Below are 16873 nucleotides of genomic sequence, written 5' to 3' on the forward strand. Positions count from 1 at the left end.
ATCAAAAAGGTGTAAATTGCTGGGAGGGAGAAGAGCTGTTACATTTATCAGTTGTCACGTTGACATATTCCATTGTAGTAGGTAAGTCCGTGTCTTCTGTGATTTATTTCTTGGAATTGCAAGTATTTATCTTTCAGAACTGCAAATGAAATTGCCACCAGCAATTTTTTTTTGGTGATCAACTTCGCCTCCATTATCCTGCATCACAATCAAATTCTAATATTTCTGAACTGAGGAATCATAGAATTTGACAGTATAGAAGGTGGCCATTTGTCCCAGCCTGTCTGTACTGGCTCCTGAAAGAGCTACCTTGCTTTGTCTCTGTTGGCCTCTAAATTCAGCACTTTCGAATATATATCTCAGGAAGGGTCACCGGACCTGAGATGTTAATTCCAATTTCTCTTCACAGATGCTGTCAGGCCTGTTGATCTTTTCTAGCAACTTTGTCAAGTTTTTGTCAAGTAAAGAGATTTAGATTCTCCCTTACTGGAGATTGTCATTGCCTGACATTTTTTTGTAATGCATAATTCTTACCACTTGTCAGCCCTAGCCTGAACTTTGCCCAGGCCTTGCTGCATATGGACAGGGACTGCAGTAATCAGTGCCTATACCCACTTCTGACTTTGTGAAGGAGTTACGTTCATTGATAAAGCAGCTGAAGCTGGTCAGACTGAGGAACTTTGCAGCGATGACCTGGTACTGAGCTGATTGATCTCCAGCAACCACAACCATCCTGCCTTTTGCTGTCTATATCTTCAAGACCATTTCCCACCTGATTCCCATGGACTTCAGTTTTCGGAAGGCTTCTTGATGTCAAGGTGAGTTACTTTTCTGTCAGCCTTGGAAAACCATTCTTTTGTCTGTGTTTGGACCAAAATTGTATTAAAGTTAGAAGCTACGTTGGCCCTGATGGATCCCAAAATGAGCAACAATGAGCCGGTTATTGCCCAGTTTCGGGCCCAGTTCTGAGGAACAGTCACTGGACCTGAAATGTTAGCTCTGATTAATTTCAGTCACACACAGTTAGAGAAACTACGCTGTTCCAATCATAACATTAATTTATATAACCAAGCGCAACCTTGACTCGTACAATGAGTTAAAATTCTGGACTCGACCTCCAGTTACCCGGGCCATTCAGTACTAATCTCGGTCTTTTGACAGTGAACACTTTGTGGAGCTGTTTTATTAATTGCGTGGTGCTGTCATATGAACAGGAGCTGCCAGAGTTCGGCTTCTAATTAGCTCTTGTGTAATACAGATGATTTCAGTCAAGTTTTCATTATGTTCAAGGAGATATAGTGAGTTGACTGACTTTTATGAAGAGCTGTGCAATTTTTACAGCCATGTGTGTTTCTGCTGAAAGCAATATCTTTTGATGAATTGCATTGCGTGTGTCAAAAATGTGAAAAGATTTAGTTCAGCACACAGTGTGATTCTGAGTTGAGTGGCTTAAAAATATTTACAGATTTGTGACCAACATGCTCAGTGAATTCTTTGTCCAGGGAAAGCTTTATAAATCTCAGTATTCGTAACATAATCTCAACTATGTAATTTATACCCATATTCCTGGGTTATGCTCTATCTTTCATTCAAATTACTTTATAGTCCATTACATGGATAATTCAAGATAACAAAGTGTGAAGCTGGATGAGCAGAGCAGGCCAAGCAGCATCTCAGGAGCACAAAAGCTGACGTTTCGGGCCCAGACCCTTCATCAGAGAGGGGGATGGGGTGAGGGTTCTGAAATAAATAGGGAGAGAGGGGGAGGCGGACTGAAGATGGAGAGAAAAGATGATAGGTGGAGAGGAGAGTATAGGTGGGGAGGTAGGGAGGGGGTAGGTCAGTTCAGAGAAGACGGAGAGGTCGAGAAGGCGGGATGAGGGAGTAGGTCGGAAATGGAGGTGCTGCTTGATGTGGGAGGAAGGGATGGGTGAGAGGAAGAACGGGTTAGGGAAGCGGAGACAAGTTGGGCTGGTTTTGGGATGCACTGTGGAGAGGGGAAGAACTGGGCTGGTTTTGGGATGCATTGGGAGAAGGGGAGATTTTGAAGCTTGCGAAGTCCACATTGATACCATTGGGCAGCAGGGTTCCCAAGCGGAATATGAGTTGCTGTTCCTGCAACCTTCAGGTGGCATCATTGTGGCACTGCAGGAGGCCCATGATGGACATGTCATCTAAAGAATGGGAGGGGGAGTGGAAATGGTTTGCGAATGGGAGGTGCAGTTGTTTATTGCGAACCGAGCGGAGGTGTTCTGCAAAGCGGTCCCCAAGCCTCCGCTTGGTTCCCCAATGTAGAGGAAGCCACACCGGGTACAATGGATACAGTATACCACATCGGCAGATGTGCAGGTGAACATCTGCTAAATATGGAAGGTCATCTTGGGGCCTGGGATGGGGGTGAGGGAGGAGGTATGGGGGCAAGTGTAGCACTTCGTGCGGTTGCAGGGGAAGGTGCCGGGTGTGGTGGGGTTGGAGGGACTGTGGAGCGGACAAGGGAGTCACGGAGAGAGAGGTCTCTCCAGAAGGCAGACAAGGGTGGGGATGGAAAAATGTCTTGGGTGGTGGGGTCGGATTGTAGATGGCGGAAGTGTCGGAGGATGCTGCGTTGTATCCGGAGGTTGGTGGGGTGGTGTGTGAGAACGAGGGGGATCCTCTTGTGGCGGGGGCGGGGTGTGAGGGACGTGTTGCAGGAAATGCAGGCGACGCGGTCAAGGGCGTTCTCGACAACTGCGGGGGGAACGTTGCGGTCCTTGAAGAACGTGCACATCTGGGGTGTGCGGGAGTGGAATGCCTCATCCTGGGAGCAGATGCGGCAGAGGTGGAGGAATTGGGAATAGGGGATAGAATTTTTGCAGGAGGGTGGGTGGGAGGAGGTGTATTCTAGGGAGCTGTGGGAGTCGGTGGGCTTGAAATGGACATCAGTTTCTAGCTGGTTACCTGAGATGGAGACTGAGAGGTCCAGCAAGGTGAGGGATGTGTTGGAGATGGCCCAGGTGAACTTGAGGTTGGGGTGGAAGGTGTTGGTGAAGTGAATGAACTGTTCGAGCTGCTCTGGGGAGCAAGTGGTGGCGCCGATACAATCATCAATGTAACAGAGGAAGAGGTGGGGTTTGGGGCCTGTGTAGGTGCGGACGAGGGACTGTTCCATGTCACCTACAAAGAGGCAGGCATAGCTTGAGCCCATGCGGGTACCCATGGCCACCTCCTTTGTCTGTACGAAGTCGGAGGAATCGAAAGAGAAGTTGTTGAGGGTGGGGACGAGTTTGGCTAGGCGGATGAGGCTGTCGGTGGAGGGGGACTGGTCAGGCCTGCGGGACAGGAAGAAGTGGAGGGTTTTGAGGCCATCTGCATGCGGAATACAGGTGTGTAGGGACTGGACGTCCATGGTGAAAATGAGGTGTTGGGGGCCAGGGGATTGGAAGTTCTGGAGGAGGTGGAGGGCGTGGGTGGTGTCACGGACGTAGGTGGGGAGTTCCTGGACCAAGGGGGAGAAAATGGAGTCCAGATAGGTGTAGATGAGTTCGGTGGGGCAGGAACAGGCTGAGACAATGGGTCGACCCAGGCAGGCAGGCTTCTGGATTTTGGGCAGGGCAGGCAGGTTTTTAACACAGCACAGGAGATTTGTTGAAACAGTATCTAATGGTAATTAGATTAAATCCTTTTCTTTATTCACTGCTCACTTTGGGAGTCATTCTGAGCTATTTCCCAGAAATGGTCATGTTAGGCAATCGAATTTGAATTTCTCAGCCAATATCTTTAACCAAAGTTATTGATATTATGAACTACCTATTATGCTTATGAATTGGTTATTGTCTCATAGAGGCCTCTAGCTCAGGAAAGGAACCTTTGGCACTGTGCCTGTGAAAAACAGCCACCTAACTATTCTAATTCCATTTTACGGCATTTGTACCATTTGCCTTGTATGCCTTGGCATAGCAAGTATCCCCTTTTATTTCGTAAATCTTACGAGGGTTTCTGCCTCAGCCACCCTTACTGGCAGTGAGTTCCAGATTCCTACACCCTCTTGGTAAAAACATTTTTCCTCTCATCCCTTCTGAATCTCTTGCCCCTTACCTTAAATCTACGTGACCAGTCATTGATCCCTGCACCAAAGCGAAAAGTTTCTTTCTGTTTGTGCCTCTCATAATTTTATACATTTCAATCATATTCTCCCTTCATCTGTTCTGTTGTATGGAAAACAACTTTAGACTGTTCATTCTTCCTTCATTTCAAAAACTCTTCACCTTGGACAGCACCTGATAAATCTCCCCTGCACCTTCTCCAGTGCAGTGACATCCCCACCAACCCTTCACCGTGGATTCCAGACCTGTGCCCATTACGCTAGCTGTGTCCTAAACAATGTTTTGCATAGTTCCAGCATAACCACCCTACTCTTAAACTCGATGCCTTAGTTAGTAAAGGTAAGTGTCCCTTATGCCTTCTTCATTACTTTATCTACCCGACCTGATACCTTAAGGGACTGGTGTACATGTATATCAAAATCCCTGGGATCCTCAGTGCTTCCACCTTTCATCATATATTCCTATTCCTTATTTGTCCTGCTGAAGTGCATTCTCTCACGTGTATCCAGATTGAATTCCATTTGCTGCTGATTAGCCTATCTATATTCTCCTGTAATCTAAAGCTAACCTCCTCATGAATGACTACTCCACCAATTTTTGCACCATCTGCAAACTAACTGATCCGCCTTGCTATGTAGATATCTAAATCGTTTATAAATAACACAAACAGCAATAAGTCCAACATTGATCCCTGCGCTGAACACAGAATTCCAATCACCAAAACACCAAGCAATCATCAACCTCTGTGCTTTGACATTCGACCAATTCTGGATCCGAGTAGCCAAATTTCGTCAGATCCCTTGGGCTATTCACTATTAGTCTCCCATGTGGGACATTGACAAAAGCCTTGCTGAAGTCCAAGTAGATTATGTCAAATGTAATCCCCTCTTGTACACACCTGGTTACTTCTTCAAAAAATGCAATCAAGTTATTCAGACATGGCCTCCCCTCAATAAAACCGTGACTGCCCTGCCTTTCCAAGTGTGGATTGATTCTGTCCCACAGAATTGCTTCCAGTAGTTTCCTCACCTGAGGTGAGACTTACTATTGTGTATCTTTATTTCAATATACAATTTTTATTCACTTTTGCGATATGGACATCACTGCCTGTCTTGAGTTGCCCTTGAGAAAGTGGTGGTGAGTTGCTTTCTTAACCCGCTGCATGCCATGTGATATAGCTACTCTCGCGATGACATTAGGGAGGGAATTCCAGGATTTTGACTTGTTTTAAGCATTTATATGTACTTTATCATGAAATGCTGACAAGGTCGACAAGGAAATATAAGGATTCAAAAAGATTTATGGTCCTCATGAAGAAATAGTTAGGACTGGTAGACAGACCCTCAATAATTTGCCCAGAACTGCGTGCTGTGTGTTTGTTGTCGGCCTTTTTCTAAAGCAGTTGATTCAAACAGTCTGATTGTAAAATTCTTTCCTGTACAAATGTTTGCTTTAAAATAAATAGAAGTAAAGAGAAGAATCCGTCTAGAATTAGATTTGATTTGTGTGTGGCTTTGAGAGTGATCTTGTCATGAGTATGCTGTGAGATTACCCCAGAGACTCTGATATGCTAAAGTAATAGACTTTTGGAGACTGGCAACAACTGTTCTGCTTCTGTGCCACCACAAAAAATCACATCTGTCTTGTTTAGAAATACTTGGAGGCATCCTGTTGCTGTGCATCTGATTTGAAAACTGTAACATGCAAAAACATACTCTTAGTATTACCCTGAAAGATTCAACATAAAGTAATTTAACAGATTTCTTCTATTGTCTAGAATATCTTCTGAAATATTTGGTTTGAAAATGGGTAAGTCACAAAATTGTATCAGTGATAATGGGAACTGCAGATGCTGCAGAATCCGAGAGTGTGGAGCTGGATGGACACCGAAGGCCAAGCAGCATTTTGACACATCCAGCATTGCCGAAGTGATTACCCACTGCAGTTTAGACACAACTTTATGAGCAGGCTTGTCATGAAAGACCAATTTAATCATCTAATAAGCCGTATGTTCTGGCTGAAATACTAAAACATGATGAAAATCTTTGCAATTAGACAACTGTTTTACATTTTGCATTATGCATAGAAACGGACAAACAAGAGGGTTGTGTTCTGAGGAGGGGTCACCCGACCCAAAACGTGAACTCTGATTTTTGTTCACAGATGCTGCCAGACCTGCTGAGCTTTGCCAGCAAGTTCTGTTTTTGGTGTCATCTGATTTTCTGATTTTGTTTTGTCATGTTGATTCTTTAGAGCACATGTTTTTGAAGTTGAGCCTTCCCTCAGAAACGTCTCATTTGTTTTCACCAGCCATTTGCTGTGTTTGCCAGCAGCAAAGCCAAAATTTCTTTAATTTATTTCTTGTGAAGCATGCCTTCAGCAACCTGAGTTTACCTTATGGGTATGCTGCGCTTTTCCTCCAGGCTTGGTATTTTTCCCTGTATCCGAGTGCAGTTATCAAGTGCATTCTCATGAGAGCAGTTTAATCATGGCTTTTCTTATTTTGAATTTGCTGTTGTTTTGGGTGTATAGTTTGGCAGTCTGTCGTTTGGTTGTTGCTCTGCTTTGGTTGGAAGGTTAATCTGATTATCTATAGCTGCTGTATTTGAGTTAGTATTTCTTTACCATTGAATCCATTGTACTTCTGAAATTTGACACAAATAGAATATAATTTCACTTTGTGACTTTGCTGTTAACACAGTAAATGGAGGAAAGTATTGGCCAGACAATGCTGAGAGGATGTGGAGAATCTACAAACAATTGTAATAAGGGTTACGAATGTGATAACTCTCGCTGGCGTATGCCAGTTGAATTTCTTGTGTTAAATTGCTAGATTATATTTTGGGGGTATAATTCTGAAAATAATATCTTGCTGTATGGAAAACAATATCCTTGAACACTGGTAGGTCAGTTGGAAGGCAAAGAAACACTGGGATTCCTGAAAGTAGAAGGAGAGAGAAAAATCAAAGCATTAATGAACCTGGTCCAAAGTCCATAATTGCCAGTGATACATCAGAGAATTTGTTGGTTACCTGGCTGCTGATGCACTAAAGCAGTAACACATAATAATGAAGTAACAAAAAACCATTCAAAAATGAGAGGGCATTGAAATAACTGACAGCATTGAATCTGCTCCTGTTGTGATGAAAGTGCCTTATTGATTTGTAACAAAATAGTTCCAGGGCTACATTGTATCAACTCAACTAGGCAGTGCAGTGATCTGTAGTATGAGGTAGAGAAGCACAGTGGAACTGATGGGCACAGATCTCTGAACTCTCAGCCTGTAGCAAAGATGGTAATAAATCTGAGGGACTTTTACATGAACACATTAATTTACAGATCATTGGGAGTGGTCTGGTATTTTGCTGTGGTCTTCCTTGCCCTGGGGACTGAAGTCCCATTTGATGTCACTGTTTGGTTATATGTTTACAATAGACTCCCTTCGAGGATTGGTTTTCTTACCTTTGCGCAGAAAGTCCTTTTTAAAAATTTCTTATGTGACGATCGGTCAGTTATTTTTGACTTCCAAATTGCCAGCGGTTTAGACCAACTGTTTGATTCAGACGGACCCCAAAATTGGGTACGTTAAAGGAAAAACAGCTGGGCTGTTGGAAGAAGCGAGAACTAGCAAAGTCTTTGACTGAACTTTAGGGTGAGAACTGCCTGGGACGAAGAAAGCACAATGGAAGATGGCTGAAAGCCGCAAAAGACTACTGAGCACCCTGGATCTGGGTATCTTTGGACGAGTTCTTTTGAATTGATGGATGTGTGAAACTGCTAATATGTAAACCACAATCTGATGGATTTAGTGTGTAAGAGAAACATGAGGACAGGTTAAAACAGGAGGTAATCTTCTTGAAGATGTAAAACTGCAGCACAACAGCAGTAATGGGACAACCTATTGCAGAAAGATGTCGGCTGTGTCAAGGTGAGACATAATGATGAATGGCCTGAACTTCAGCTTGCAGGAGTTGCTAAGAAAAATTGAACAGGTATAGTAAGAAAAACATGATTTTATCTAATGGCCTAATATTTAGTTCTTCATTCCATGTTATTCACTTTGCGTTTAATTTCTGTTGATGCAGTGGTTAATACCACAGCACACATTCTCTTACATACTTCAATGTGTTGTTGATCCGTTTCTAAGCAGGTTGAAAACTGTGTTAGTGCCACGCATAATGGAATTTTATGAACATACAACAGCAGTAAAAGTCAAAGTACATTTATGTTAAGTTTATAGAGAACTACAAAGTGTGTTCAAATGTTGGGAAAAGTCAGTGGAATAGTTGATTTGTGTTTTAGTTAATTACCAGAGATGCCTGTCACAATTTACAGAGAGCATATCCTGCTGTGGAGTGCCATGTCTTTGTTTAAATTGAGAAATTAAACATGTAATGATTCTCTTATATATTCGAACAGCTGAAAGTAAATACAGTGGTCATTCTTAAATAGACTCTGCTTTAAACCCCATAAACCTATCCAGCTTTTAATTGAGGAGGATAGTTATTCACCAGTTTTAAATACATTGATCGAATACATGTGTGTTCCATTTATCATTGTTCTAATTGTTTTGAAGTAGTATTTACTGTGGAGAAATGCAAGAAACCTGTTCTGGCCATGGTTTCCAGCCAAACAATTGGGGCCACAATTTATGGGAGTTTTCTCAATTTTCTGGAACTTAGTAGCAATTGACCATCGACTGCATGAATTATTCATATGCCTGAGAGTTTGTAATTAGTTTTGCTGACCTTTTACTGTGGCCTAATTTCCACTGCTAATTTAGTGAAAGAAATCCATATAGTATGGATTAACAAGAGTGCCTTATTCACAGCATTGTAAAGTTGGACCAGAGAGTGGATGATGCTTATACGAGCATCCATTTGCTGTCAGGTACCTGGATTGATTGAACTGACATTTCATTTCCTGACCTCCTGCCCTTGGCCTCTCTATGGCAACAATTTTTGAATTAGTAGAATAAGGTCTTGTTATCATGTTAAAAAGGGGAATTGTCAAAGAGGATGTTTTTGGCTTTTATTGCAGTTTCAGGATAAACGAAAAAGATGCTGAATTAATTTTTGAGTGAAATTTGTACCCAAAGGCAGAATGACTGTGAAGTGGGGTTGTATCTGTCTGCAAGAACCAAGCATGTTGTTTTTATGGAATTAACAAATTGATGCATAAACATGGGGGAGGAGTAAGGTGTTACATATCATGGTTATTAGCTGAGTTCTTGTGCAGGGGTTGTTTCCTTCATGTAGATGCCTGTTGAGCGAGAGAGAGATTTTGTTTATTTGAATTTAATGTCTCTGGAGTTTAACACACTGAAAAGCATTTGTGTTGCATTTGCATTGCATTTCATACAGTTTTCACAGTGTGCGAACCATGGCACAGAGCAAAGCAGTAGATCAAATGTATGACTGAATATTACGTTCAAGGTAGAGCTCAGTTCATGCAGCAGTCATAGAATCCTTAGTGTGGAAGCAGACCATTTGCTCCATCGAGTCCACGCCGAACCTCCAAAGAGCAGCCTATCCAGGTTTATCCCCCTACATTATGCCTGTCATCCTGCACATCCCACAGCTAATCCACCTTACCTGCATGCCTTAGGACTGTGGGACGAAACCGCAGCACTCAGAGGAAACCCATGCAGACATGGGGAGAACGTGCGAACTCCACACAGACGGCTGCCGAAGTGGGGAATCGAACCCAGGTCCCTGGCGCTGTGAGGCAGCACAACTAACCACTTATCCACGGCACTGCCCACTCAATATTTGGGAAATAAGGGTTGAAGACTAATTGTGTGTTTAAAAATAACCTAATCCTGGCTTAGTAGCTTCTTAAAAGTGCAGTGTTTTTGAGAGTAGCAGACCGTTGCTTTAGCTAGCCATTCCTTCCAAGCCTTTCATCAGTTTCTGTTTGATTCTGGAACCAAGAGCCTCCTCTATCTGTTTTCTTTCATTTCGTTCTTCCAATCATTGATGTGTGGATTGCTTTAAGGCAAGTTTTAAGCTCATTATCTGCAGATGCTTGATCCTGAGCAATTTTCTTGACAATCTTATTTTTAACCAGCAGTAGTTTGCTATTCCCTTTCACTTTTAGGGACAGACTGAGGAGGCAGATTCCAGATCTACCTCAGTTGGAATGGGAATCGTGTCCATGCAGTTGGCATTATTCTTGAGGGAATTTGCCCAACCCAATAAATCTCTGATATTTATTTTCCATTAAGGGTCCCTCATGAATCTTTTTCAGAGACATTAAAGCCTCACAACCAGAAATTGCTCCGACAAATCAGCACTTCTTAGAAAAAAGAGAGATAACAAGGTGTAGAGGTGATGAACACAGCAGACCAAGCAGCATCAGAGGAGCAGGAGGGCTGATGTTTTGGGCCTAGACCATTCTTCTGATTGGTTTCGGCCTGAAACATGAGCTTTTCTGCTCCTCTGATGCTGCTTGTCCTGCTGTGTTCATCCAGCTGTACACCTTGTCACCTCAGATTCTCCAGCATCTGCAGTTCCTACTGTCTCTGAAACTCATTGTAAGAATCAACCTTGATTTCTTGCTTTGGGATCCATCCATTAATTCACATCTTTCCTGTAAGATGGAATGAGGAACGAAATACTTTATACCAGATGCAAAATCTAGTGTGGCAGACGAAATTCAGCATGTGTCGTGAGAACTGACACAGAAACAAGGTAGAATAAATGTTATAATTTAAATGGCTGCACAGAAATAAAGACACACATACTCAACAGTTCTCATACACCGACTCGAAAGTCTCTGTAGGTGGCAGGGTTAGACTATTAGAAGCACAGTCTGTAGCAAGTTCCATTAAGGAATTTATTTACACAAAGCTGAAAAAAGTGTAGAGTTGTAGAGAAGGGAAAATGGAGTGGGGCGAATTGTGGATAATGCTTGCAGGGAACCAAAGTGACAAAGTGAATTGCTTCCTCTCAAGATTTAAGAACCTTGATATAGCCTTGCAAATCCATGTGCAACTTCAATATCTTAAATATAAAGTCACATTTTTACTTAAACATTTTCTCTAGTCACCACTGCAAATATTGAATCGGTGATTTTTAATGGCACTTCAGTCAAAGCCCAAATCGATCTTAGAAATAGGAGTAAGCCATTTATCCCTTGACCCTGCTGAATTTTTCAGTGTTATGGCTGATCTGATTGGGCCTTAACTCCACTTTCCTGCCTGCCTTCCATAGCCCTCAACTCCAGAACTCTAAAATCTGTTAGGCAACCTGGAATTAGTCAGGAACCTGGCCTCCACTGCGAGCTGGGCCAGAGAATTCCAAACTGATGACTGAGAACATTTTCTTTTCATCCTATTTTACATAGGAGACCCCTTAATTTTAAACAGTATGCCCAGTCCTGGAATCCTTTCGGCATCTACCCCGTTAAGACCTCTCAGAATCTTGGGTTTCAAAAAGACCAGTTCTTATTCTTCTAATCGCCAATGAGTTAAGGCCTAACTTGCTCAGGCTTTCCACGTAGTCAAGTCCTCACCCTAAGAATCAACATAAAGAATGTTCTTTTGAACTGCTTCCAATATAAACATATCCTGAAGGAAGGAGGTCAAAACTATACCCTGCTGTATATTGGGGCAGCTAGAATTCCCACCTTTTTTCAGTTCCCCTTGTAATAGAGGCCAGTGTTCCCTGATCTTTCTAATTGTTTCTTAACATTTTGCGACAAATTATGTAGCACCTAGGTATTACTTGTGTGTGTTTGTTACATTGTGTCTTCACAGGACCCTTGTGGTGCAGTGATAGTGTCCCTGACTTTAGACCAACAAGTTTAAGTTTCACCTGCTCCAGAGGTGTGTAACAGGTTGATTAGAAAATGTCTATATTGTCTTTTCATCCGGTCAGTGTGAGGACTACCAATATCTAGAACTGGGTCTGATGCCATTTCGCCAAAACCTCTGCCTTGTTATTTCAAATTCTTTTGGTTTGTTGCATGTATGCAGAAGTCTGAAAGTAATAATGCTGCCACTTTTTCACCTTACTCCTAATTGTGGTGGTGTCTTGTTTGCCCTTCTTGATAGATATTTGGAGAAAGCTTGTTGTTTTTTATATTTTCTGCCAAATGACTCTCATGTCTCCTCTTTGTGTTGACTTGATTTTATAGTGCCACCCATGGTGGTTCCTGCCTGTGCCTTTCAGAGTGTTGTCGGGATTTTCTTGCTTCCATTCTTGTGTGACCACTTTTCCACACATTCTGTTTTATTTTCTTCTCTGAGCGTAACCTGACGGCATAGAGTTTTACATGGCTATCAATGTTCGGATTGCTGTCCTGACGCTGGCCGCCTTTGGGTCTTGCAAGCGTAGGCTGATTGAGCGTGAGCACAAGCCTATTGTGAATGGCTGAAAGAACATGTTTAATTTGATCAGCTACTTGTTAGCAGACATTTTGTTTCACATGGCATTAGATGTGATTCTGTGATTGGGGCATTGCTTACCAAAGAATCCGAAGTGTGTGTCAGTAGCTGCACTAAAAAACAATTTAATTGGTTAATCTTGTAATGTATCTTATTCGTTCGAGCTAGATGCGACCTAGTTACATTCACAGGTGCTTTCTCCTGAACCAAGTGATTTGTCCAATTTCTGCACTTTTTTAAAATTACCCAATAGCGCGGTAACACTTGGACTAGTTAGAGTCACCTTGTCAATCGATCAGCCCTTTTCTTCTGTGCTATAAATTATGATCCTTTGAAACTTAGCATTCTTGCATTTGTCCTGATGAGTGCAAAGTGGAAAGCTGTGGCAAATTGTGTCTGTTTTTGGCAGTATTCTATATGCTGAAAACGCAAGAGATGATAACTTAATGAAAGGGCTGTTCCTTCACTGTTGCTGGGCCAAAAACCTGGGATTCCCTCCCAAATAGCATTGTGGGTCAACCCATAGCAGGAGGAATGCAATGGTTTAAGAAGATAGCTCACCACCCCCTTCTCAAGGGAAACTAGGGATAGGCAAGAAATGCTGGCCAGCCAGTGACGCCCACATCCCACAAATGAATAAAAAAATGAAGGATCAACATATTTTTTCTTGCTGATTAATCTGCTGTACATCTCTACTATTTCCTGGATTTATATATACAAAATATCTGACTTTTTTGGGGGCAAATATGTTGAAACTTTCTTTGGTAATGTTATTCAAGAGTCAGCCTAATACAGATTAAGCTATCAATCTTAAACCTTGTTAAACTCGACAGAAATGAAAACTCTACTTTCCATTTATAGAGTTTATGCCACTATGACAATTTGTTGTCCCTAAATCTTGTAGATAATAAAGAATTACCAACCCATTCTATAATGGTCATTGTTTGGTTTGTCAAAGGCCAAAGGTCCCAAATCTGATTGAATCAACAACTGGATAGGCCTGTTCAGGTTGCCTTAGTAGATCTTTAATTGATTCTGTCTGAAATATTTGATTGCACTGCAAGTATATTACATGAAGGCAAAACAGTCATGTTGTTAACTTGTTGAATCCAACATTTTTTTGTCCAGTCCTTCAAAGACAGTTTCCCTGTTTAGCCCTTAATAAACATCACAAACAGAGAGATATAGCTGGGACTTTTTGGTCATGTGTTCTGGTAGTCCATGATGGCCTGGATTTACTGTAAAAATATCAGTGAAGCTAACAGTGGGCTAAATATTCCCAGCCTTTCTGGATGATGTGGGCAGTGCTGGATCAGTTGGAAAAACTATGACAAGATTAGAAAGAAATACTTGGCTTTGAGAAAAAAAATCCAGTTTTCCATCAAAGGTTTCAACGGTGAGAGATGAGTTTCACTAGTGTGCAACAAAAGGCCTTTGTGCGAGTATTTAGGTCTCATGAGTATCTCACCTCACCTTGAAGTGAGGAATTAGACAGTGACAATTACTGACATGAAAGTCAGAGTGGATATTTGCCAGCTGTTGCAACTGCTTCTCTCGCCTCTATCTTGGCCAGCAATTGTCAACATCGCAGGGTCTGCTCTCGGGGAAGTGACTGCTGGCACCCGCGTGACGACAGAGTTTGGCTTTGGACAAACCTCCTACTGATATGCCTTCGACCTGCCTGGATTCACTACCAAATATTAGGTCCAGAACTGTGCACACCCCGCCCCCCCTCCCCCCTCCCCCCTCCCCCGCCCCCGAATGCAATGCAACTCAAGTATTTTGCTCCCTTCCTACCTTGCAAACTTAAACTATTCCAGTGAGTGGTTGGGTAGTTAAAGTCCCCTATTACGGCCTTATTATTCTTACCCTTGTCTGAAATTTAATTATATTTCAATCCTGTATCTCTCAGACTGTTCAGGAGCACACAACAGTAAGCTTGCCCTTTTTATGTTTGTTGCCTCCTTCCATATAACTTTGCTTTGTGATCCTTCCAAGTTATAATCCTTCTTCATTGATTCCTTGTTCAATATTGTGACCCACCTTCTTTACATGGCCCACTCTTCTGTCTGTTCTGCTCTCTATCTGGTCTGAATACCCGAAAACGACAAGTGATGAGCTGCCAATCATGCCCATCTTTCAACCACGCCTCAGTTTTAGCTATGATATAATACTCCCACATGCCTGTCTGTACACTCAGCTCATCCGTCTTATTCTATACACTGCCCACATTAATGAAATACATTCTATTTAACCATATCAAACTCACTTCTGTCTTACATGCCATTTGGTTCCTCACCCTTCCAGACTTAATCACTCACTCGCTGACTCAAACATTTTAACTTAGAATTCATCTCAAAATCTATCCCCTCTGAACTACTTGTCAGGATCCACCCTCCTTCCTTCAAATGACTAATATATGTTGTAAACAGTTGTAGTCCCACCGCCGATTCCTGTAGAACCCCACTGGTCATGGGTCACCAAACTGAAAAAGAACCCTTTATCTCCAATTGCTGTTTTTTGCCTATGAACCAATCTGTATCCATGCTAATATGCTACCTCCAACACTGTGGGCTCTCATGTTATGACTTAACCTTTTGTCAAAATACAAAGCCCAAAGACAACACATCTATAGAACATCGAACATTACCGCACAGAACAGGCCCTTCGGCCCTCGATGTTGTGCCGACCTGTCGTACCAATCTGAAGCCCATCTAACCTACTCTATTCCATGTATGTTCATATGCTTGCCCAATGACGACTTAAATGTACTTGAAGTTGGCGAATGTACTACCGCTGCAGGCAATGCGTTCCATACCCTTACTACTCTCTGAGTGAAGAAACTACCTCTGACAACTGTCCTATATCTTTCACCCCTCAATTTAAAGCTATGCCCGCTCGTGCTCGCCGTCACCATCCTAGGAAAAAGGCTCTCCCTTTCCACCCTATCTAACCCTCTGATTATCCTATATGTTTCAATTAAGTCACCTCTCAACCTTCTTCTCTCGAATGAAAGCAGCCTCAATTCCCTCAGCCTTTCCTCATAAGACCTTCCCTCCATACCAGGCAACATCCTAGTAAATCTCCTCTGCACCCTTTCCAACGCTTCCACATTCTTCTTATAATGCGGTGACCAAAACTGTATACAGTACTCCAAGTGCGGCCGCACCAGAGTTTTGTACAGCTTCACCATAACCTCTTGGTTCCGGAACTCGATTCCTCTACTAATAAAAGCTAAAACACTGTATTGCCTTCTGAACAGCCCTGTCAACCTGAGTGGCAACTTTCAAGGATCTGTGTACATGGACACCGAGATCTCTCTGCTGAGAGTATTAGCGGTCCTCTGGCACCTTAGCTGTGGCCAGAAATGACTTGAAAATCTTTGCCAGGACCTCTGATATCTCCTTTCCTGCTTCATAAAGTCATGCAGTACAGAAACACGCTCACTTAATCAACATCAATGCCAACTAACAAACATCAAACTACTAATCCCATTTACCTGCACTGAGTCATTACCGACCATACGCCGGCCCTTTAAATGCTCATCTGTTGCTTCTTTAATATTGCAAGCGTACCTGCCTTCTCCACCTTGCCAGGCAGCATATTACATGTTTGTATCACTTTTGGTGAAAACACTTGCCTCAGATCCCCTCTAAATAGCTGACAGTTCACCTGAAATCTATGCCCTCTGACTTAAACTCATTTACTGGTTCTCACAATCAATCTATGCCTCTCATAATTTTGTATACGTCGATCAGCCTCCTCTGCTGCATGGAAAACGCACTTAGCCTATCAGTTTCTCCTGATAAAACTTGCATTCAATCACAAAACAACACCCTGAAACATCTACTGTCAACAAACCTGGCCAACACCTCTGTCTCCGGCTTGCTACAGTGTTCCACTGAAGCCCAGCGCAAGCAGAAAGAACAGCACCTCATTTTCCACTTGAGGACCTGACAGCCCTCCAGACTCAATATTGAGGTCTGTAATTTTAGGGCCTAAACTCTCCCATATCCCAGCCCCCGCTACCCCACACACCAGGCTTTGTTACCACGCAGCCTGCCACGACACATTCCCTGTTGTTAGTGACGAACAGTCCCCATTCACAACTGTTCACCCTCCCAGCCTGATTGTTTGCAACTCCTTTATCTGTCCACCTGTCTTTCTCTCTCTTTGGGCTCTATCCTATTGTTTACTCCCTACACTACCCTCCTCCCTATTTTCTGTATAGAAACCGATGTTTTCCCAGCCACCATCAGTTCTGGGGAAGGGTCACCGGACTGGAAACCTAAACTCTGTTTTCTCCTCCAACATATGCTGCCACGCCTGCTGAGCTTTTCCAGCAACGTTGTTTTTGTTCGTCATTTACAGCATATGCAGTTCTTTCGGTTTTTATCAACAA

General features: G+C 42.7%; 1 protein-coding gene across 7 annotated transcripts in view; it reads left to right on the forward strand.

Moving 5' to 3' along the window:
• Positions 1-16873, forward strand: part of LOC132209270 (utrophin-like) — a 559562-nt gene that overhangs the window by 458180 nt on the left and 84509 nt on the right. Inside the window, exon 1 of one of the 7 annotated variants that reach the window (XM_059644403.1) lies at positions 7309-8010. The exons of the other annotated variants lie outside the window; for them this stretch is intronic. Within the exon in view, the coding sequence (XP_059500386.1) occupies positions 7971-8010 (40 nt within the window). The 5' untranslated portion in view covers positions 7309-7970. Of the gene's footprint in view, positions 1-7308; positions 8011-16873 lie in introns of those variants that run through there. 7 annotated transcript variants of the gene reach the window in all.

This window comes from Stegostoma tigrinum, unplaced genomic scaffold (genome assembly GCF_030684315.1).
Source record: "Stegostoma tigrinum isolate sSteTig4 unplaced genomic scaffold, sSteTig4.hap1 scaffold_79, whole genome shotgun sequence".
Taxonomy (NCBI): Eukaryota; Metazoa; Chordata; class Chondrichthyes; order Orectolobiformes; family Stegostomatidae; genus Stegostoma; species Stegostoma tigrinum.